The sequence below is a fragment of the Molothrus ater genome, chromosome 3 (genome assembly GCF_012460135.2).
Source record: "Molothrus ater isolate BHLD 08-10-18 breed brown headed cowbird chromosome 3, BPBGC_Mater_1.1, whole genome shotgun sequence".
Taxonomy (NCBI): Eukaryota; Metazoa; Chordata; class Aves; order Passeriformes; family Icteridae; genus Molothrus; species Molothrus ater.
The window spans coordinates 21,917,991-21,940,215 of record NC_050480.2 but is presented as its reverse complement, the minus strand read 5'-3'; the positions used below and the strand labels follow the sequence as shown (position 1 = coordinate 21,940,215).

The following is a 22,225-nucleotide window of genomic DNA, read 5'->3' as shown; positions in this document are numbered from 1 at the left end:
ACTAACTTTATGGCATACTTTTTCTGTGAAAATATTCCTGTCCTGGCCACCCACCTACTTAAGTAGGGAGTGCACCTGTGTTGCCCTGACAGATTAACTCTTGCTGAGGAAAACCTCTTAACACCTTGAGGGAGGTGATTTGGAACTGGTCAGGCACAAAGGAAGGGATATCTAGAATTCCTGGGTGGGTGCTACATATAATGATTTAATGATTTTTTTTTTAATATGTTAGTAGCAAGTGGCAACTAGAACTATATCATCCAGAGAGAAACAGATCTTCCCCATGACTTCATCCTGGATCCTTGGAAGAGAAAAGTTACACACCAGACCAACTTTGACAGCACTTCTATGCATCTGAGATGTGTTCTCCTTGTAGTATCCCAGATTATTTGAGGAAAAAGGACAGATTTTTGTCCACGGTCTTTACTGACCCAATTTTTTTTATTTGTCTAAGTTTATTGAATGTGGCCCCCTTTCAATAGCTTTTTGCTGTTACTACCTAAGCATTGGTAATTTTACTATATGATAGAATTACAGAAGATTTGATGTGTGAATGAGCAGTTAACTGAGCTGAACACTTCAGCATTGAGTTAGCTGATCTCTCCAAGGTATGTCCTCTTCTGAGGTACTGTGAAGTGTGAGTGAAGACTCTGAGCAGAAGACAAACATAAATATTGCTAGTTTTCCAGATGCCACTGCTATACATTGTGGAAGTACTTCTTTGTGTTTTTTATTCAAATCAGTGCACTATGGGCAAACAATCAGACAAGTCATAGAACTCAGTGGTACAATTATTCCAATATTTGTGGTTTTCCTCTGTCAAACCCTCAAAATCATTTGAATGTTGTTAGGAATATCTATGTTTGTAAATATATTGTAGCTGAGCTGTCTTTAGAAATATAAATTAAAGAACAAATTTTAAATCATTGGCTGCTGTCCTGATATCCTGGCTTACTGTTACTTTGGTCAGTGGGTGGCCTGGTCAGCCTTTCCAAAGCCAATTTTCATTTTAGGATATTTTTACTTCTTTGAAATAGGCAAAGCCTTTGGGAAATGAGGGAGCAGCCTGCTTGTGTGTGTGGATGAAGGCTTATATGTGCAACAAAGTAGCTGTAGAGTTTTTATATTCTGTTTGCAGTAATAGTAAACAGAGCATCTAAAATAACCACTTGCACATTGCAACAAACACATCATCATTTGCTTAAAAAGAGTTATAATTACAGTTGACGAAGCATGGACACCATAAAAAATGCATTAGTTTGGCTTGACACATTAATTACCTGTTTTTGCAGATGTTTTTATATATTGTTGTGTGAACAGTTTACAAAATAATTACAGGAAAGTCATATGGAAAATAAACTAAGTGGGTGGTTTCTCGCCTTAATATTTTCATTCATGTGAATCTGTGTGAGGCACAGCTGCTCTGTAGCAAAAGCAGAGAGAGAGAAATGGGGAATCTTGAGGGGTCTTTATTCTAATGTCCCTATGATCAGCCTTGCTGCACTTTTATATCTTGCTTTAGCAGTGTAGTTTTTAAAAGTGTAAAATGACATTGCTGATTTAATCCCAGTGATCAGGAGGGGGGAGAAGCTTTGATCCTGATCAGATGAAACATAAATCTTCTAGTATCTAGGAAAATAAATGAAAAATCAATATTATTTTAAGCAGGATGAGCTTTTATGAGCAGTTGTAAAGATTCATCAAAGGCTTTGACACAGTTTAAACATTTCCTGTTTGCTGGCATTTAAGAAAAATGCCTTTCAAGTTTAAATTGTAATTAGAGAGATACCTCTTTAGATTATTGTGAGCTAACCACAGAATGGAAATAGGAGCTCAGTATGCTCCCACAATATTTAAATCAAAAGTTCTTAACTAGGAATAAATGATTATTCCTGATTTATTATAAAATTAAATTGATGCTTTTGAAAATACATTTTGCTTAACCAAAACCAATATTTCATGGCAAAATGTAACATTGCATTTTAAAAAACCCATGGAGTCTGAATCACAGCTTTGACATCTGTCAGATATAAGGATTTGTTCTAGTAATGTGTTTTAGTGATTTATTTGGTTTTAAGTGAACAGTTCTATGACCGCGAATTTGGCATAAATGCTAAAGATTATTTCTAGCTTAATGGGGTCTTTACTGTTACTGTCTGTATTTGAGGCTTTTTAAGTAGCATTCACTTGTTTATTAAATTTATATCCTGTATTTATTTACAGATTTTTGTGAGATATTGGCTGTTTAAATGGGAATTTGTATTGCAATGTAGTTTTTTACATTTTCTTGGTTAAACTAATGCAAAAAAATAAAAAGCCAAAATCCTATTTCCATGAACCTAATTCTCAATCATCCACCTGTTAAAGTATTCAGAGACTGAACTGTTAATGATCTTATCCACAAATACAATGCGAGAACTTGTTGAATAAATGTTATTTTTTTGAATTCACACCCTTTTTTATGGCTGAAGATTTTAATGAGAGGAACAGCTTGCAAAGGTTATTTAACAAATTACTCGGGAAGGAAAAGTAGAAGGAAAACTGGAATTAATGTCTTGTGAAAGTAGGGAGAACAAAGACAGCTCTGAGGGGACATCCTAGCTGGTTTGCCTTAATTACTGTAAAATTACTGAAGCATTGGAAAAAAGCAAGAAACATCCAAACTAAATACACATAACTAACAATTAAGCAGTAAGCTTGACTTTTATGATAGCCTTAGACACTGACCTAGCAGTTTTTTAGCAGCTTGAAGGAAATGCTGGCTGCAGAGTTTATTGTTGCTGTGCAGATGTCTTGCTTTCCCCAAGCAGCTGCCACTTGGTGTGTCTGAGAGAACGTGGGTGCTCACCAGTGCATCAGCACGAAGAAGTTTCGTGGTGCTTTCACACTACCTGCAGAGATGAAAGCCAGAGTTAGTCCTGTTTTAGGAAATTGCAACACAGGCTTATTGAAAAAAATACTGTGTATCTACTCTCTTTTGATAATGCCAACTTCAACTTCAAAGAGTTGAGTGATGCTATTTTTTTTTTTTATCCTAGGTGGGCATAAGACTGACAGTCTTATGAAGGGAACTTTCTACCAAGATTTCCCTAGGCCTTTAGAATGAGAAAAATTACTGAGATATTGATAAATATCCATAATATTGTATGCTGAAAGTGCACTGAATTTCTGTCTGTCTCAAACGAAGTGTAGGCAAAGGTTTTTGCAGAGCAGTCTTGTGTCTATATTCAAGGAGTGAACAATCACTTTTTCCTCCTGCTGTGAGGTGGATAGTAAAATTTACAAGCGACCACTTATCTCAGAACTTGGAGTAGACCCAAAGTCTCTTCTGCTTACTCTTGATGGAGTCTGGGTGTGATGGTTCTGTGTGTTTGGGTAGTCTCTAGTCGTGATATGAAAGGAATGGGAGTCTCTATTTTAAAACAATCCACCTTGACCCCTATCTTTAATTCTGTCCTTGAAAATCTCACAATGTCTTACACATTGCCACAATTTCCTCCTGAAAACCTCCTGCAGTAATTTCTGAATGCAGGCATTCACACAGTAAGTTCTCTATCAGAAATTCCATAATAAACTTGCCCTTTTTTATGAGACTCATTCTTGATAACCCACAATAATCCTGTTTTTTTATCAGTTACAAAGTTTCTGGGTGAACTCCTTCAAGGTTGCACTCGGTTCCTTTCATGGCCCGGTGATCAGCGTCTTACGAGCTCCAGTCTTTGTTAATATCTGTTATCTGCCGTTGGTTGGGGTTTGTGTATTTGTGTGTTTAATTTATTGCCTCTCCAGTTCCTTGCCTTGTCTTTCATGTGGAGTAGCTGTTGGGCAGATATCCTTGCAGTTCCTTGCCCTGTTGAGCATCGGTTTGAGAGGTGCTGGCTTGCACCTGGCAGTGCAGAGCCTGTCACAGTCAAGGCTTTGTTTCTGCAAGTCTTGGATGGCCTCAGTTAGGGCTGGGAGAGACTGTCAGGGCCATATCAAGTCTCTACTGTCCTTCAGTCTTCTTCTGGGACAGTTGTCCCTGTCTTTTTTCAGCATAATAATCTCATTTCTCTGTTATAACAGTTGTGTCTCACAGTCTCTTATCTTTGTTGGGTGGTTGAGGTTGGTTGGGTGTTGCCATCACAGGTTGAGTCTGTTACAGCAATACATTGCTCAGGATGTGAACGCCTAAACCAAACTGAAAGCTTCAGAGTGAATTCAGTGTTTGTGTGGTGCCATGTGGTTCTCACTAAGAGTTTGGGTAGATCAGAAATAATACATTGGTTGTTTAGCCATCTGGAAAGTGAAGTAGTTGGTGCAAGTGCTTATGGCTTTCTTCCCATGTTACCCCAAGACAAGAGGCAAGGAATGTCTAGCATAGAAAAGCTGAGAGCAGGAGTTCTTAGCGCCTCTCCTCAGTTGCCTTCTTGCTTTCAATAGCATTTCTAGACTTCATGTATAATTAGGAGAGTCCATACTGGACACCTGATGTCTCAATATGACATGAAATGAACAACACTCACATGCTGAGATGTCTAAGGCAAAAAAGCATGTTTATTTTTGGACTTTGATACTTATAGAATTCTAAAAGTAACTATGGATTGGAGGACGAAATTGCTACTTCTCCAACCACACTGGTGAAACTAACAGTCTATTAATTCTCTCCTCTTCTAGAAAGTAGTCCAAAATAATTATTATTTACATGAAAAGTGCGTGAGAAACTCCATTAAAAAATGCAAACATCAGAAGGCTTAGAAGAACAGGGCGACAGCCCGAGGAAAAAATAAGTTTGTTGTTTTGCTGTAATGATCTTATTCTGTCTTTCCTAATTGATTTTGCTTTTTGGAATGCAGGGTTTGGATCAGTGGTTTGTTTCAGTTCTTATCTATGTTACTATAGGAACATATACCAAATAACAGAAATTTTAGGAAAGGCTTTTGATTTACTGTAGTCTATAGCAAGGCTTAATTTGTTATTTTTGTAGAACTCTGAGATCACAGTACTGGATTTTTAGAAGATGTGTATCTTTAGGTTTGATTATGAATAACCCAAAGGAAATCACAAAGGTAGAATCAAAGTAGTCATGTGCTTTGATTACTTAGTACTTCTCTCTTTATAGAAAACATGACTTTTTTTTCTCCATTGAGGTGAATCAAGTCCAACTCGTCGAGAAGCAGTAAAAAGGAAGACTGCAGAATACCTCATGCGTGCTGAAAAAATTTCCAGTCTCTACCATAAAACCTCTGAAGATGCATCTGTTTCTATGGTAGGCTTTAATTAATTTTTTTCTGAATTAATTTTTTTTCAGAATTTGTTATAATTAAGTAGCAAAGCATATTCTAGCTTAAGGTTCAAAAGCTGTCAGGAATTTCTCTTGTGGGAGGCTGGAGGAGTATTTTGATGTTGTGTTTCTGTTAAGTTGCTATTCTTTCTGATTCTTCATAATTTTACGAGGAGTGCTTGGTTTAACACAGGACTGCTTTTCATATGCTTTCCTACTGCTCATGGTTGATGATGTAGACATTTTTCATCATGCTGAAGAATCTAAAGATAAAGGAAAAAACCAATCTAGAGTGTAACATTTCATTTGACTTTTCCATGAGAATGCTGGATGGTCCTGTGGGGAGTGAGAATCCTGTTGGTTTCTTTAGCCTAGCACATAGTGATGTATCACAAGTGAGTCAAGCACAGGGTAGTGGGGATCAGATTAATTTTACACAGAACAAGTCCAAAACAGAGCAAAGGTTCTTCCTGATCCTTTGAAATGTCTCTCTTGGATATGCTTGTGGGATCAGTTCCTTTTTGATTTTTGAGAAGTTTCTGGGTTAATTTCTTGAACAGAACACCTTCATCTGTGCTTGTACAACAGACAAACAAAGCTTGTTCTAAGACACCCTCCATAAATATCTAACTTGCCCTTCCTTAAACAGTTCCTTTAGGATTTATCTATTTCTACTTTAGACTTTTACTGCAGTCATATTAAACTGTGTTATTGTCAATGACTGCCCTATTGCAGTAAGTATAAAAGCTGCAAACTTCCTGACTCTCTAATATCAAGGGATAACAAAAGGGATAGAAGATTATTGCTTCTTACTTTGCACAGATCTAAAAGTGCTTTAAGGAGACAACTGCTGCAAAAATTGGAAGCCTTCTAAAAGCTGTCTATCTAATAAGTAAATTTAAAAAGCAAAGACACTGATTTTTTAAGGGTAGATTATTTCATGTTGAGAGCCCACAAGTACAATTTTGAGGATGTTCCAAATGGGATATATTTTGTCAGGCTTGGAGTCTTGCTGTTGCTATGAACTGTACTTTGAACAATTTAATATTTTGGACAGATACGAACTCCTACTAGGTATTCTTTCTTTGGGTCAAACACCCCTGAAAATGGGGAAGAAGCTATATTGAATGGAATCCTCAGTGTGTTTGGAAACTGAAGAACAAGAGAAAAAAATCCACGAACAACCTATTTTTGCCTTTTATAAGTTTAAAAACTAACTGTGGTTGAGAAGGAGGAAGAAATAGGTTGCATTTTTCTGTGTGAGCTTGAGAGGTAAAGTATTTCCTCTTTTATGCTGTACTGAATAAGACACATGCCTTCTTTGCAGATCCAAAGAAAAGCAGATTTAATTGGGATAAGACAAGAAAAAAAAAAGCAGATAGAATAAAAAACCATTCTCCTTCTGTGTTGAAACTCAAAATTGACAAATCATGGCAAATCTTGTTTTCTACAAAGTGTTGCACCTGGCTGATTCTCCTGTTTACAAAAAAGGCCATGCAGCCATGAGTTAGCCTTGTTTTTTCCAAAAGTTTGTACATGTGTTTTAATGTCCTTTATTTGCTGCTCTTCATAATGCATAAACTTTACTTTTATCTTAGAATTTTGGAATTTGCTGATATTGAGGGCGGATGGGTCATGCTTATGGGTCATGATGGTTGTGTTGAGGACCAGCTTGTTTCTTGTTCATAGCTGAAAGTTACCTGGGAGAAGTACTTAACTCCCAAAATTATTGTGAAGGTAGTGGTAGAGACCACAAAGAATTGTCATGCTCTGTGCTTTTGCTGAATGTCTAAGGAAGATGAGGAATGTGACTGTTCCCACGTGTTGGTTGCTGAGCAGGCCTGAATTCTTGCACTTAATTTTAATTTACTGCTTATTATTTTTACTTCCCAAGATAGTATATATTGGAGTTTGCATGAATTATTCCACTCCATATGGACAGTGATAAGTGCATAGGAAGAACCTCCATCTATAGGCAGTGTGATTCTTGGGAGATACCAGTGGCAACTTGCAGGTGCATTGTGTCCTTCTCCTAAAGACATTACGTGCATGATGGGCACAGTTAGTGCAGTACCTGCACCCCTGTTAGGAGTGGCAGAGTGCAGTTTTGTTATGGAAAGCATGGTTCACTGCAGGAAATGCCATGGGCAGTGGGGGTGCTGAGACCATTTGCACCTTGGAGGAAGAGATCTGGCTAGTGGGCATGGGCATTTAAGGCAAAGTGCTCTTGTTCATGACCTGTGTCACAGGGCAGAACTGCTTTGTCACCTCTGTCTGCTGGAGGTGGCTTTGTGTTTCCTGTGGTGCCCTAAACATGGAAATTTACCTCCTTCTCCTCCATCAGGCCAGAAAACTGTCCAGCAAGGGAAGGGGTAAGCTCAGAAGTGCAGGTTCAGTTATTGTCCTGCACTTCTCAGCCTGTCAGATCTCCCAAAGGCCTGGGATGCCAGCCATGTGCTGAGCCACCTGCAGCAGTCTCAAAAGACTGTGCCCACTAAATGTGCCCTTTGCCATCTGAACACCAGGTGAAGATAAAGCACAGAACCTGGCTTTTCTCTGGGAGCCCAGACAAGGAGGAAGTGAGCCATTCTTTTGTGGCTGGAAATGCCAGGCCTTCGCCTCTTCCAAACCTCCCTAAAGAGGCAAAAGTCTGGTATTTTAGAGCTGAGAAGCAAACTTGTCTTTGATGTCATGGAAACCGAATGAAGAACAACTACTTTGTTACTTTTCAGCAGTGCAGCTCTCAAGGATAGCATCCTTAGCAACCACCCTGCTGCTTGCAAGTTCAAGTGGTCGAGAGAGGAGCACAAGAAGATGGTATTTGGAGAATCCTTGGCATTGTTAAAGAAAGGTTTTGGGGAGGGCTTAAAAGAAAGATAGGGAATTGACTCAGCTGTGCCCTTGAGCTGGGGACTCATCTGAGTGTCTTGTAAACATTGAGAAAAGCCTTGCTGTGACCCATAAGAGTAGGTGTGGAGACAGCTTCTGGAGCTTTTAAACAGGCAAATGAACCTTCTGGAAAAACAACCTGCAGCAAATGCTGTCCTCTTCTTCTTCCTTTGGTGCAGTACAGCAGCCTCAAGGGCTGTGTCTTGGACAAGTGCTGCAGAGCACTGTGTAAGAGCAGCACTGGGTCATTTTGCAGATTCTCAAGCTGCATTTTCTCCTCTGCCCCTTTATTAGTAGTGTTTCTGGGGAGCCATCTCCAAGCCTGAGTGGGAGCTGCAGCAACAGCCTCTAAATCCCACTGGCCTGACCATCAGAAAGCTGGAGTCTTGCATAGCTGTCAGCTGTGAAGCCCAGCACAGCTGCTTGTACAGTCTGTGGGGCAGTTTTAACTTTGGTAGTTTTTATAAAGCATATTTTTATTCCCTCTTTGAAATTAGTTCTGATTCTACTTATGCCTAACTTCGCATATTCAGAGTTGTTTCTTTTTGCACCATTATGAAAGCTGTTGTCTTTTTCGCAATGTCAATTATTTTTGATTTTTCAAAGCAATTTAGTAACAAGAGGTACATGCAAGCCTGATGCCTGAACAGAAGAAGCAGTCTTTGTGGTTTCCATAAGATATCTTCCTAAAATTCTCATTAAATGTGCATGAAAATTACATGAAGTGTAAAGAAAATGCACTGCTGTAGTTCTGTGAGATATAAATTTAAGATAAGAGATTCAGTCTCAACTTCTAGGATCACATCCAAGGTGTGTCCCAGCTTCAGGAAAAGTGCATTCCCCAGCTGGTGCTCACTGAGGCCTCCTGAAGCACACTGTAGTTCTGTCTGGTTCAGATGCAGGCAGAAAACCAACCTGATTTTCTCCTGGTGCAGAGAGAGGAAGAGGCCAGGATGTTTGCCGTACCAGGAGAGCTGGAAGCACTGTCACAGCCATGAGGCAGATTCTAGTGTATCTGCATCAAAACAAGGCATCTCCTTGCTGCAAGAAGATCTGCCTATGCTACAGGTAGACAGATATTGAAATATCAGACTCAGATCTCTGAGTGGCAAGGGGAGATTGCATTTTGATGTGCAGATCTGCACTGGTGTACATGAAAGTTCTCTTTTCTTATCCTGAGGATCTGTGGTGACTGATGTCAAAGGTGGCAGCATTAGCAGCTAAATTAGCAGAGCTTTCTGGGTGAAAGGATGAAGAGGGGAAAATAAAGATCAAATATTTAATTAGAGGGAAATCCAGGGAAAACAGCAGTTGTGTTGGGAAAGCTTTGAGAGACCAGTGCAAGGGGCATCACTGCTTGAGCACGTGGATTGCTTTGAGCAACCAAGGAAGGACCAGGACTCCACCATTCCTCGTGTTTCACTGCATTCCAGGAGGAAAAGGGTGCAAGGAACCCCACCACAGATGCTGGGGTGCCCCCAGCCTGGGATGTACACATGGTGTGGTTTTTGGGGTTTCCCTGTGCAAGCCCAGGAGCTGGATCCCTTCCAACTCAGGATATTCCATGATTTCCCATCAAATGGTGTTTGTGTCACTGGGCTAGGGATAGTGCTCTTGCCTTAAGTGAGGTTAACATGGAATGCCCTTTCTCTTACTTGACTGGTGGAGTTCTCTGTCTCCCTCTGCTCTTCTCCCTGCAGGCAGTGATGCCAAAGCTGAGGCAAGGGCTCTGCCCATGTTCCTCGTGTAGCTTACAGAACCAGAGCTTCCCAAAGGCAAGCAGTGGCCATAGGCTGCTGGGTATCCTTGCAGGAGCATCACAATCAGCATCAGCCTTTTCCTCTGGAAATCTACACATGGTTAAAGGTGATGGTGGGAGGAGATCTGGTGATGCCTGTCCTAACTCTGGATAAATCCAGCTGTGCTGCTCAGAGTGTAGTCTGGAAATAGAGAGGGCATGACCACAACAGAGAAGATCCAGGGATACCTGAGCAGCATGCTGAGCATTTGGACAGGCTGCTGAAGGCCTTCTGCAGACAGAGGTAGCCTGACAGTTTGTTCAGAATATTTGTCTCATTTCTAAAGGCAAATGAAGCTTTTTTTTTTTTTTTGTTATCCTCCTTCCTGTATTTTTTTGTTCCTCTGTTTTTTGATGAGAGTGAGGGTTTTTAGTTATTTTTCTTCTTGCTGCCTAGATGCTGAGCTTGGATTTTTACTCTATTCAGAGGAGCAGGCTGTTTCATAGAGTGCTTAATTGCTGTAGTTTTGGGAGTTGTTCTGGGAATTTAGAGTTTGCTTCCAGCCTGCTTCACAACAGAATGTGATGCCTTCCCATCATTGGGCTCTTCTATTAGACTTTTGAAACAGTGAAACCAAAGAACTGTAAAGAGCAAAACTGATAAAAATGGAGAGCCTGCTGGGAGCTGTGGATGTGATTGTAAATCCCTTTAAGGTAAGAAGTGACTGTAGAGCACACATATAAAAATCAGTGTGTATACACACTATTACTGACTGTGCCACCGCTGATCACATTTAGAGAAAGACCTAAAATATATATACTGGGTCTTTTTGGCTCTTTGGACAGGATGGGTGCAGAAATCTGATTGTATAGCATTATTAGACAACTATTAACTTCTGCAGAGATGTATGAACTTAATTCATGGTTGAAATGTTATTCATAAGAGAAAATATTAAAAGTGTGATTATTGAAGAATGGTTATAAAATGTAATAGCAAGCAGATAGAAGTGAAAGTCTTTTATAGTAGTCTAGAGGATTAGGAAATGTTCTCTTCCTTTAAATGTCTTCCTTAGAATGCTTTTGAAATCTTGTCATGAATAAACTGTGTTAGCACAACTCTTTGTTTCAAAGGAAGTTTTTCATTATTGCAGAAAAATTGCCTACTCTCAAAATACTTTCAACAGCTCACTGAAATGTGGAACTGAAATTAGGTTTGGAGAAAAAAGTTCAAGTAGAGTTTTTATTCTTCCTGTTAAAGCCTTTAGTTTTAGATTGTAGAATCTGGGCTGTTTTCTCTTAACTGCTGTTGGTATTCCTGCTTGGCAGGGTTTATGTGACAACACAATTATCAGATCCATAAAAAAAAAAAAAAGAAAATAACTAAGAAACTCCCAAACACTGAGCCCAGAAAAGCACACTTTTCTCCAAGCTTTTTGAACATGTATCTATGGTCCTTTCTTTTGGATTTTGTGGGCAATAAGTACTTAAATACATACTGATTTTTAGGAAGGAATTTGGAAGGAGAGAGTGTTGTTGAGTGAATGGGGAAGGTTTCAAGGAGTTGCTTTAGCCTTGGAGGGTAGCACAGTAAGGATGCCTGAGGGGGGAAAAATAGGGTGGCAGGAAATTGCTAGGATCTTGGAGTTTCTCATCACAAGGGAGCAATTTTTGCTTTTTCCTGATACTTAAGCATTTAATCCACAGTGTATTTGCTTACCAACCATTTTCCTTTGTGACATAGCAGTTAAATATTGCCTCAGAATTCTGACCTCCCTCTTTCTTTGCACCTTTGTGTGATTGAAATCTACTTGGGGAGGCCAGGTTATGTTTCAAAGGAGTTTGGCATTCAGCAGCTCTGCAAATGAAGTTGCCTTATTTGTGAGGAAGAGATACAGGTCGGTGGTTCTACTAGAAGCTATGTGTTGAATTTTTGGAGGAAGATCTAATAAATTCTCTCAGTTGGCAACTAGAAACTGCTGAAAATATTTGTTCACATGCCAGAGGTATATGGGATGCTTAAAATGTTGATCTTTGTCCCAAAAGACTTCCAATTGAAATGTTGTTTCCCCCTCTGGCATGCAAGCTTTGAATTTGCTCTGAGAAACTACAAAACATAGTATGGACAAATATCTATGTATATTAGCATATTAACTACTTGAATAGTTAGCACCTGCCAATTTTCTTGGTGTGGTGTTAATTTCTAGATTGATGATACATAGCTAGTTACTTTTTTCTAAGGCAGCTTTAGGAATCATTTCTGTTGTGCACCTTATTATTAAAAAGATTTCATACAGCTCACCAGAGAGCAAGAGAACCCCATTTATAATTCTATATTTTATGTTCTTCAGGCTTAAAAAGCCTCTAATTTGCTTTCTCCTCCTCAGTGATCTCTGAATTATTTTGTACCCAGAATACCTGTAAGGCTTTGATTGATTATTATTATGTGGTAAGAACTAAGTAATCAATTTCTGGGTTCCATTAAGCATAGAAAATATAAAAATTCATTGCTTTTTTCTTTTTTAAATTTTTGTTTTCAGTGTTATCTTGACTTTTATTTACTTGCAAGTTGTTTTTTTTCCCCCCACTAAGGACAAACAGAAAACTTCTCCTTTCATCTTCAGTCTCTCTGATTTATGATAAATTTAGTTTCCTTCGGCCTGGCATTTGCTTCAGCAGGCAGTCTTCCTTCAAGTACCACCCTGATTGATGTATAATCTTTGATATCTTCCATTAGCCTCCAGGATCACTAAGTTCAAGGCCCTCTTGGAACCTAAGGAGCCCTGCCGAGGAACTGAAGACCTTCAGAGTCCTTGGGGTGATTGACAAGGTAATTCTTCAGTGTCTCTTCAAGAATTCAGTCATAAATCGACTGCATGCTGACATTTTGTCTTTGAAGCTGCGGATCTTAAGGATATGAAACAAAAGGGGAAAATGACTCAAATGCATCTGCACTTTAAAATAACAAAAGTAGAAGAAAAAAAGGCTTTTATCTAAGCAATTCATGTAAGGTCATGCAAAATGTATTTGAGCTAAAGGATAAGGTACATGTTTGGTAGCATTCAATAGGATGGGGCCTGTTTTTCAAAAATGAAATCATGGTTGCTGTTCTGGGGTAAGGACAAGTTGATGTGTTTTCAGTTGAACAGTCTGGTGGATACTGAAAATACAGAATGGTAGAAATTCTTACTTTTGAACTCTTACTTGAAATGGGAGCTGGGGACACACACGACTGTTCTCCTTCCCTGAGAATTCAGAATTGAAATCCCTTGCCAAGACAGAGAAGCAGCAATGAAGCCAAGCTTATTTTGGAGTCATGCAAATAATGTCTTCCAGAATCCCAGGATAATACCCGTCTGTAAACAGTAAAGGACCATACGGATTTTTTTGCAAGCCTAATTAAGAGACCAGAAGAATTGTTGGGTTGTTTTGATAATGCTGATTAGTTATCACCTTACCAAATACTTTTAAGATGATGCATTATTCAGCAGTGTGACAGTGGCTAATGCAGACTGTAACGGCTCGTTTCCTTTTTGCTGTGCCAAATCCCTTGTGCCTTTTGATAGTTCCTTATGTAGTCCCTAGTTTGTGCATGAGCTACTGATGCATGGTCAATTTATGCATTTGTAACGTGCATCAAAAACCTGTGGCTCATCCCTTGAGGTCTGTATTTCTTGGTTGCTTTTTCTTGTTGGACTGAACCTAGCTATTGAGACTGGTTTTTGTTTTTCTTTGCCTGTTTCGTTGTAATTGTGTGCATAAGTTGATAACTTCTCCTTAGGGGGCTGTATACATTAGGTATTATGGTTGTTTTTATAGCACACAAGGTTTTCTAAGCTCTGACTTCATATTCATTGTATCTTCTTTCCTCAGTTGTAAGTACAGAATTTAGCCTGTATTCCACTCTGTATACATATCAGAGAGACATGTTGGAAAGACCACCTATCTGTAGCACCTGTTAGTAGGTGCTAACTAAGTTAGTAGCCACTAAATGGATGCAGTGTGCATGGATTTTGTGAATTATTCTGACAGAGTGAGCCTGCAGAAATGTTGAAAATGGATCAAGAAAGATTTTCTCAATATCTCCATTCTTGTGTAGTGCTAATGAACAGCTACTGGAAAAGATGCTTGACCAGAATGAAGCTTTTGCAACCCTTGGTGGTACCAGGTCTCCTTAGCTCTCTCTGAGCAGTTTCAGTAAGCATCCCAGGTGTGAGCTGAACATGTCCAGATCTTTGAAGCAGAATTGGGGAGAATCAGGGTTCTAATGATGACAAAACCACAGGATTCTCTGAGCTGAAGATGTATTCAGGGAGTAGCTGCACACAGCTGGAATGCTTCTGTGTAAGCAGTATCATAGGGCTCAGAGTTCATGTTTAATTATTGTGTAGAAAAGGGAGCCAGATTCTTTCAGGTGTCTTTGTACTCTGCATTCCTTCTTCCAGATTCTCACGTCACAATCTTAGCCTTATCCTGAGTATGCTGCTTTTTAGCATATATTTTTAGGGGTCTGTAAAATTGGGCGGCAAATGAAAACCTGCTCTAAGCCCAGAGAATATTTTATTTGGTTTTATAATGCATACACAAAATGCATATGAATATGAGACAAAAGTGTGTAGATGTATCTGTGAGCTGTAGATGATGTCCCTGCCTTTGGTTTAAAGCACCATTTCCCTTCCTTCCTCACCATCACTGTCATTTCCCTCCTTCTCTGCTTCCATATGCCCTAAAGCTCTCATCATGGAGAAATCCAGTCAATGTGTAAGTATCCTTGGTGCAGCCAAGTAGATGACATAGCGTGCTTGTTCCTAAAATGGATTTTGGTTTTCAGGGCCAGCATTGAAGATGCTATGCTTTTGGGCACAAGGCTGTAACTGATTCAGCACCATGCAGAGTTTTGCCTGAAAATAATCTTCCATTCTAACCCTAAGGTAGCTGCTTTGGTTTCAGCAGAAAATAGGTGTGGGTAGTAATGGGCCACTGGCATTGTAACTGCTGGCTTGACTAACCCTGTGCAAGACTGGCTTAAACACACTGACTTAAAATGGTGTTGGTTGATTTGCAGACTCGTTCTCCCACTGCTGAAGCCCAGAGTGGTGTCTGCCTGCTACAGTGCTGCCTCGAGAAAACCAGCTGTTAACCTTCCCTCATTCAAATGCTGAAAGGTTCAGTGCTTTCCCTTAGAGTAATGTCACTCTTTGTTCTTCTTTTGAAGCCTCTTCAAGTGTTTTGAATTGGCTTCATTTTCATGGACAAAATGCTTGTTGCTACCTGAAACTCTGGGTTTTTCAAACTGTTTTAGACTAGGCAGAATGATTAGATACTTAATTTTAGGCTAGTTTATTCCCAATGTGCAATCCTTCTTTCCCTGTCTGCCCTTTCACTTTCCTCGTCACCTCAATAGTTTTTGTTGCTTTGACCCTTTTCTGCTAAATCTGAGAGTTAGACATCTTAGCATTATTATGCTCCCTAAATTATTGTGAAAATTCAGGGAAGTATGCCCATATGTGCCTTGCCTCCCATCCTTCTGCTTTTGCTCTCATGCAAAGGCTGTAGTATAAATCTAACTATTTTAGTAGACCAATGAGGACTTATATTTTCCTTGAGGAAGCCATTCGGTTTTTTTTGAGTTCTGCTGCTGCTGTGTTTCCTCACTTCATGGTGTCAAAAGGTAACAAGGTGGTGTTTGCAGGTATTTTATATGTTTAATATGTAAAGAGCCTGCCTGTGAGTAGGTTTCTGAAAATGGTGGTGTAATCTAATTGTAAAGGTGGCTTTTGTCCTGCAAACCTTGTGAAATGTGAGGTGCTGCTGTTTGGGCAGCAAGGCTCTTATTAATGTTACCAGAGGTACTGCATTGGAAACAAATAGCTAAATACTGTAGCTGTTGTTATCACCAACTACACATGATCAATTATTTTATCATCTTATGTACCTTAAAGTAAGAAACTTCTTTTTTTGGAGTAGGGAAGAGTTTTGCTTTCAAAATTTGCCTAATTAAAAATCAAGGTTGCAGGTTCTGTGCTGAGTTTCTGCCCTAGGCAAATTTTTCCTTTGAAGCTACAACCGGCCCCTGAAGAAACGACTTTGTTATGGTGCTGCTGGATACCTTCACAATGCTGCTTCAAACCCAATTTCTTATTCTTTAGAACCCTCTGTTATTTAGATTCATTCAATTTAAAGATTCACCTTGAAAGCAGAGTGCATTAAGTAATAACTATGCCTCTGTAACCAATGGCTGTCTTTTATGTCTCTTCTATCCCCTCCCCAGTACCCCATCAAGGCACACTGTCGGTACTGGCACTGGCTGTGTTCAGTTCTTCCACAGCTGTCCATGCATTTGAGCTTGTTGTTCAATACACTGTTAAGCTTTATTGTGAAACCTAACAAAATCACATACTCTCATCAGGGCCTTGTGGTAAAATTAAAATTATTTTTGGAGTTTCTGAGATAGATAATGTTTTTTAGAAAATGGAAGCAATTCTGTTAATTGTGAATGTAAGGGGTTTTTGTCTTCCATGCTGTCCTGAGAACTCCTAATTCTGGTGACTGTACATTTTGGTGAAGTGACTTTAAAAATACGCAGGAGAATCAAATTAATATTATTAATTATTTATAAAGTGTGATCACTACTTGTCTGCTTAATGAGTGAAAGTGCCAAAAGACAGAAATAGATAGAATATATGTCAACTTCACATGCATAATCTGCAGACCCAGGGTTGAATTCAAACAGGTTATGGCTAGTTCTAATGAAATTTAATCAGAGGGGTAGGAGGAATAGTCCCTACTTATGGCAGCATGTGTGGTGTTGTGCCTGAGTAACAGACATAGCTAACTATGTCCTGTAAGTGTTTGTTAGGAACTTAAATATTCAGCCTTTTATTGTCAGGTGAGATTAAAGACTGTTGCAGCTGTGAAACTGAGTTGACTGTAGCAGATGTTTTCTCTCCCCTGGCTCTCAGGTGCACTCTGTGAGCACCTTTAGATCATCTTACAGATTTGACTGAGTGGCTGTGTGTGCCTAAGAAGTGTGGGGGAAAGGGAGCTGGAATGTACATACAAGCCAGGCAGAATGGAAAATAACAGTAGAAAAACGTTGAAAATCTGAAACTGAGTAATAATAGTAACTATTCATACAAATAAACTTTTAAGAGCTGGTTTGATGTTTTGATAACCTTTTAGTTTCTTAAGTGGCTTGCCAAGTCCTACAAAATCAAACCAACTACAGAGTTATTGTCGAAAGTGATTTCTTGGCTCACCACCTTCCTTTCCCTACTGCTGTGGGATTATTCCTAAGCTACTGTCAGGTTTCAAGCCCCAAGTAATAAAGCTTGCTCAACTTTAAAACCTAGTCTCTCTGCCAGCTAGAAAGGGTCCTGTCCCTTCTTCCTTGCCCCCAAACCCCTGCCACTTGTTTTCCTGAAATCTTTCCATTTACACAAATCTGAGCATTTCTCAGTGTTTGTTGTAACCCTTGTTTCTCTCTAGCTTCTTTCCTGTTTGTCTCACTAAAATTTCTTTTGACTTGAGTGAGATTTGGTAGAGTAATGCAAATTTTGCCCTTGCCTTTAGAAAAAAGAAATTACATTGTTGAATGTTCTTCTGTAGGCTATACTATATGTCTTCTGGCCTTCAGAAAGAAATAAATTATTGAGATATTTTCTTTTAAACCAAGATTATATAAGTTTGTCTTCCTAATTGTTACTAAGTTGCTTAATACATAATTTGTGCCAGGCAATTACTCTGGGATGCCAGTGGCATTTCATATTGTAAAATGCTTTCATTAGTAAAACCTGCCAGTTATATTTTCTAGGTTAATATTTCACCATTTGTAATTTATTGGCCAGTTTTTAGTTTACTTTAGGAAAATGGACTTTCCTCTCTGTTACCAACCCACTCAAAGAATTTAAAAATTCGAATTTGAATATATGCTGCTTTCTTAGCATTTTCATTATTTAAAGCTGCACCATTTGTCTTATAAGTACGCTATTATTCCAAGTCATAGAATATACAGGCTGTAAGTTCCTTAGAATAATGGTTTGAAAGGAGGAATAATTGCAAACTGAAGATAATTCATATTGCACAGGTACAAGGATAAGGAATAATCACATTTTTCGTACATATTAGCCAAATGTAATCTCTTTCTGTAACGACAGAGGGAGATGAGTGAGAGTCTGGGTGGTGTAATCTGAAAAGTGACAAGAATAAATCTGTGTTAAGTAGATCTTTTAATCCTGGTAGCCTTGTGACAGCCGGCACAGCTGAGGAGAGCAGGAGGAATTGCACCCCTGCTCCTGCCCATCAACAGAGCTGTGTCCTGGGTGCAGCACCCAGCTGAGCTCCAGCCCCGGCTGAGGTTTTCTTGCAGTCCCAAATACTCGTGCCAGGGATCAGGTGGATGACTTGTCTCATTCCTTGTCATCTCTCACTACAGCATTTTCCAGCTGGTGGGGTAAACACAGGAGAAAAAATCCTAGATGATCATCTGATGTATATACAAGTTTGTAGGACTTTAGCTAGAGTGTCTATCCTATGATAAGGGTACATTTGTTTAGCAGATAAGGACCAGAGTTAATAGGTGGCCCACTGGTGGCAATATTTACATGATGTGTTTTCAGTGTAAAGCAGCAATTTAATAACAAAATTGAGCTGGTTTTAAAGTAATCCCTTAGCTGTGGTCTGTCTTGGAAACCTTTCTGCTGTCTGATTCTGCAGTAAGAGATCTTACTCAATTTTCTTTGATCGGGCATGAGCTATTTTTCACTTCTGTTAGTGAACTTAAAGTCACATTTTTGTAAGCAAGTGTGTTGACGTGTTTGTTTTGATTACTGTTAAAAGCTGCTCCAGTAAATAAAAAGCACAGGTATGTTCTGTACTATGGAAGAACAGAAACTAGGAAAACAATCAGGCAGGGAAGGGAAGAAGGGGGGGGGGGGGGAAATCCCAGAAAAGGAAGGGGAACTGGGGAAACAAATGTGTGGCAGGATTTGTGCGCTGGTGTTAAAGCCACCGGCGGGAGAGCAGCGCTCAGAGCAGCCCTTCCTTCTCCAGAGCTGTCCCCCGTGACCTTGGCTGGCTGCTCGCTGGGGTGACTGCTGGTTCACCATGTTCTCTTTTCCTGGTGCCTTGCCTGTTGCCTGCCCCTGGCTCTGTGCTCCCCCTTATGCTGACTTCTGCAGTATTCCTTCAGTCTCTTATCTCAGGGCTTTGATGCATATGTTCTGAAGGTGGCCACCGTGACTTTGGGTGGCAGCAGATGGTAAACCTTCAGGCTGCCACCGGCTATACTGGTGTTAAGTTGGAAACTTAACGTTTGATGAAGAATCAGTAGTGCATATGAAAGAGCTTTTACTGCAGAAATATCTTTTAATTAAAAAAAATTAGCATACCGAAACATTTGCTAATTTCTGTGCATTTAAAGGATCTTAAAATGAACAATTTTCTTAAAGCTAGACTATGGTTATTTACCAAGCAGGTTTTATTTTATTTTTCTCCAATTAATTGGACCTACTATATTGAATTGAATTGAATTTATTTTCCTCTAAGCTGTTGGGTACACTGTAAATCAAATCTAAGAAGCTAATTTTTTTAAGTAGCTGCTGTCAGCATCAGAATTAACTCTTGACTTAGGACAGGAAAAAAAATTCACAAGTAGGAAATCCTATTTGGCATCATGGAGGGGTATTGCTGTCTGCACTTTACTGAGATGCTGTCATGCAGTGCTGCTGTGTTCACTTGTTTTTTGGGAGGTTCCTGAGAGTTCCAGTGCTTGTACAAAATTAGGATGTCTGTGCTGAAGACACTTATTTACATTAGATATTTATTTGTGGTGATTGCTATTTGTGTGTCAGTGTTTTTGGCCATGTTGAGGTTGTCATCAGTGCAAAAAAATAGAGAAAGAATGAGTAAGCAACAGAGCTGTAAGAGCCAGCATGATATGTGGACCTTGACTCTGTTCATCCATTAGTATTACAAATAGGATTTTGCCTTGTCTCCTTTTGTGTCACAGTCTAGTTGCTCAGTGCCCAGGAGTGCCCTGCTGTGCCTTCTTCTCCCTCCTCTCTGAGACAGGATGGTGATTGTTACAGCTGGCAGTTTGTTGTTAGGAGAAGTTAAATATTACAACTTACATGGTGAAAGAGGTTCTGTCAGCTCTGTGAGCTATGAAGCAACCTTGGCTAATGCCAGCATCTCTGTGTGATCTGCTCTGGAGAATAGCAGAGCTCTGTCCCAGGGGATGCTCTGTGGAATCTTGTTTTGTCCCATCGTGCCTTTAAGGTGAAGACTTGTCACTTTGCATTTTAAAAAGGAATCTTAGAATTACAAAACCACTTTTGCCGCTGGAGGGAAGTGTGAAGAAATGCAAACAGGAGGCTTGGTGCACTGCTGTCTATAAATTGGCTGTAAAACATGAGGTGAGGAGAGTAAGTTGGCACCTGGGTCAGTTGTGCCCTTCTGCAGCAGTGTTGTAATGCATCCAAGAGCTGCTGACCTTTCTCTGCTCTGGGTGAGTGATAAACATTCAAGCAAATATACTTGTGACCCTCTCTTTCCTGGACTTACCCCTTCCTGAAATAGCTTTCTGATAGTGACTTCCCCATTCATGTTGTCCTTTAATTATTTGGGAGAAACTGGTTAAACCACATCTTTGTAATAATGCATGCAGGCTGCTTTCCCTTGAAACAAATTTTGATTTGTAAAGTCTGCAGTCTGCCAGGGCCAAATGGACCATCACTACATGAATTTCTGAAGTTACTTCCAAGGCTCTTCCTGGGCTTATTGAAGTCCATTTTGAAGTACACAGTCTTCCCAAAGACTGGTACTGAATCAACAAAGAAATAATTGTCCCTAAAAGGAAGTGGAGCTGTAAATGAGGTGTTAGTCACTCGGGGAAGGGAGGATGCTTGATAGAAAGCAAAAAGAAAGGAGCTGGTCGGTTGCACTGGATAGTCCATGCAGGTAGTTAACCTCAAAGGCACAGGGATATTAGTTGTTGTTATTGCAGGTATAAAAGTGTAGCTGCTGCTTTCGTGTTGATGCTGCAATATAGCAGCAGATGAAGTTACCCTACAGGGAGCTGCTGCCTGCTTTATTGGCCTTGGTGGTGGTGGTTCTGTACCTCAACTTAGGGGGAGAGGGCTCAGTAATCTCTTCTGTTGCACCATATGCTAATACAGTGCTGATAAGCAAGTGTGAAAAATGAAAGGGAGGAATACATTAATTGTATTTGTGCAATAAGGTATGCTATCAAAGGTAATTATTTCATGACAGTTTTAGTTATAGCAGTTGTTTTATCATGGAATAAAAGATGGCTTTAGGAGCCTTTTATTGGAAAGACAATTGTATCAAATTAGTACCAAATTAGATTTTTGTCTTTATAAAGGTGAGCAAACCCATGAGCAGTTTTTAAATTGGTGTCTTCTACTCTACAAATGAACAAATCCTGTTTGAGGGTTAAAGAAGCTATTATTCTGTCCTTTATGCTGACAGCTTCATTACTGATTGGCCTACTGTTGGTATTAAAAAAATGTTTGGCTCCTTATGATCTTTGTGCATGCAACTATAATATTAATACAGACCACGGAACTGTTCATTAAGAAATGACTTTAAATGAGGTTGATGCTTGTAAATCTGGAGAGATACAGATGTTAAATGCTGCCATTCCTTTTCATATACAGCTGTATGGCTAATAATTTCCAAGTGGCTAAAGCTCTTGTTAGCAAGAGTGCTGGTGTGTTAAGAATGGCCCTATAAATAACTTTAAGAACTGAAGTTGAAGGTGCTTCTTTTAAAGACTATTGTTAACTAAACATTATTGCCAAACAGATGGAAAGCATTCACCAGCCTGATGTTTTTAGGTCTAATTATATTATCGCCAGTCCTGTACGGCTCAGTTGAAGAGGTGTATCCAGAGGCCAATTTATAATCATTTAGCCAACACCTGTTTGGGAGATATTGACAGTCAAAGGGCACATTTTAAAAAAAAATCACATATGTTCTCGTATTTATTGCCTCAATGTGAACAGTGTCTAGTTGCAAACAAACTTGGGAGAAGAGGAAGGAGAGTGATTGTAAACACATACATGTTTCCAAACCATTTTTATCTTCTTTTGGCATCTTCTTGTAAAGTGGCTTTTATTTTTTCTCTTGTTCTGTTGATTTTCTTTGGTTGGTTGGTGTGGTTTTGTGTTTTTCTTTAATTTTAATTTTACACCTATTGGTTAAGCAAGGATAACAAAACCAGTTTTGCAGTTGTTATTTATTGAGTTGGTTTCCACTGTTTCTGGAAGCCCTATGTAAGAGGCCTAAAAAGTTGTTTGGCCAACTCAAAAGACTGG

At 39.4% G+C, this 22,225-nt stretch overlaps 1 protein-coding gene across 1 annotated transcript in view; it reads left to right on the top strand.

Annotated features, from left to right (window-relative positions):
- The window catches only part of RPS6KC1 (ribosomal protein S6 kinase C1), an 85,086-nt gene that overhangs the window by 32,059 nt on the left and 30,802 nt on the right, over nucleotides 1–22,225 (top strand). The window contains exons 8-9 of the mRNA XM_036380488.1: nucleotides 5,130–5,248; nucleotides 12,625–12,717. Coding sequence (XP_036236381.1) covers nucleotides 5,130–5,248; nucleotides 12,625–12,717 — 212 coding nt within the window. The remainder of the gene's footprint in view (nucleotides 1–5,129; nucleotides 5,249–12,624; nucleotides 12,718–22,225) is intronic.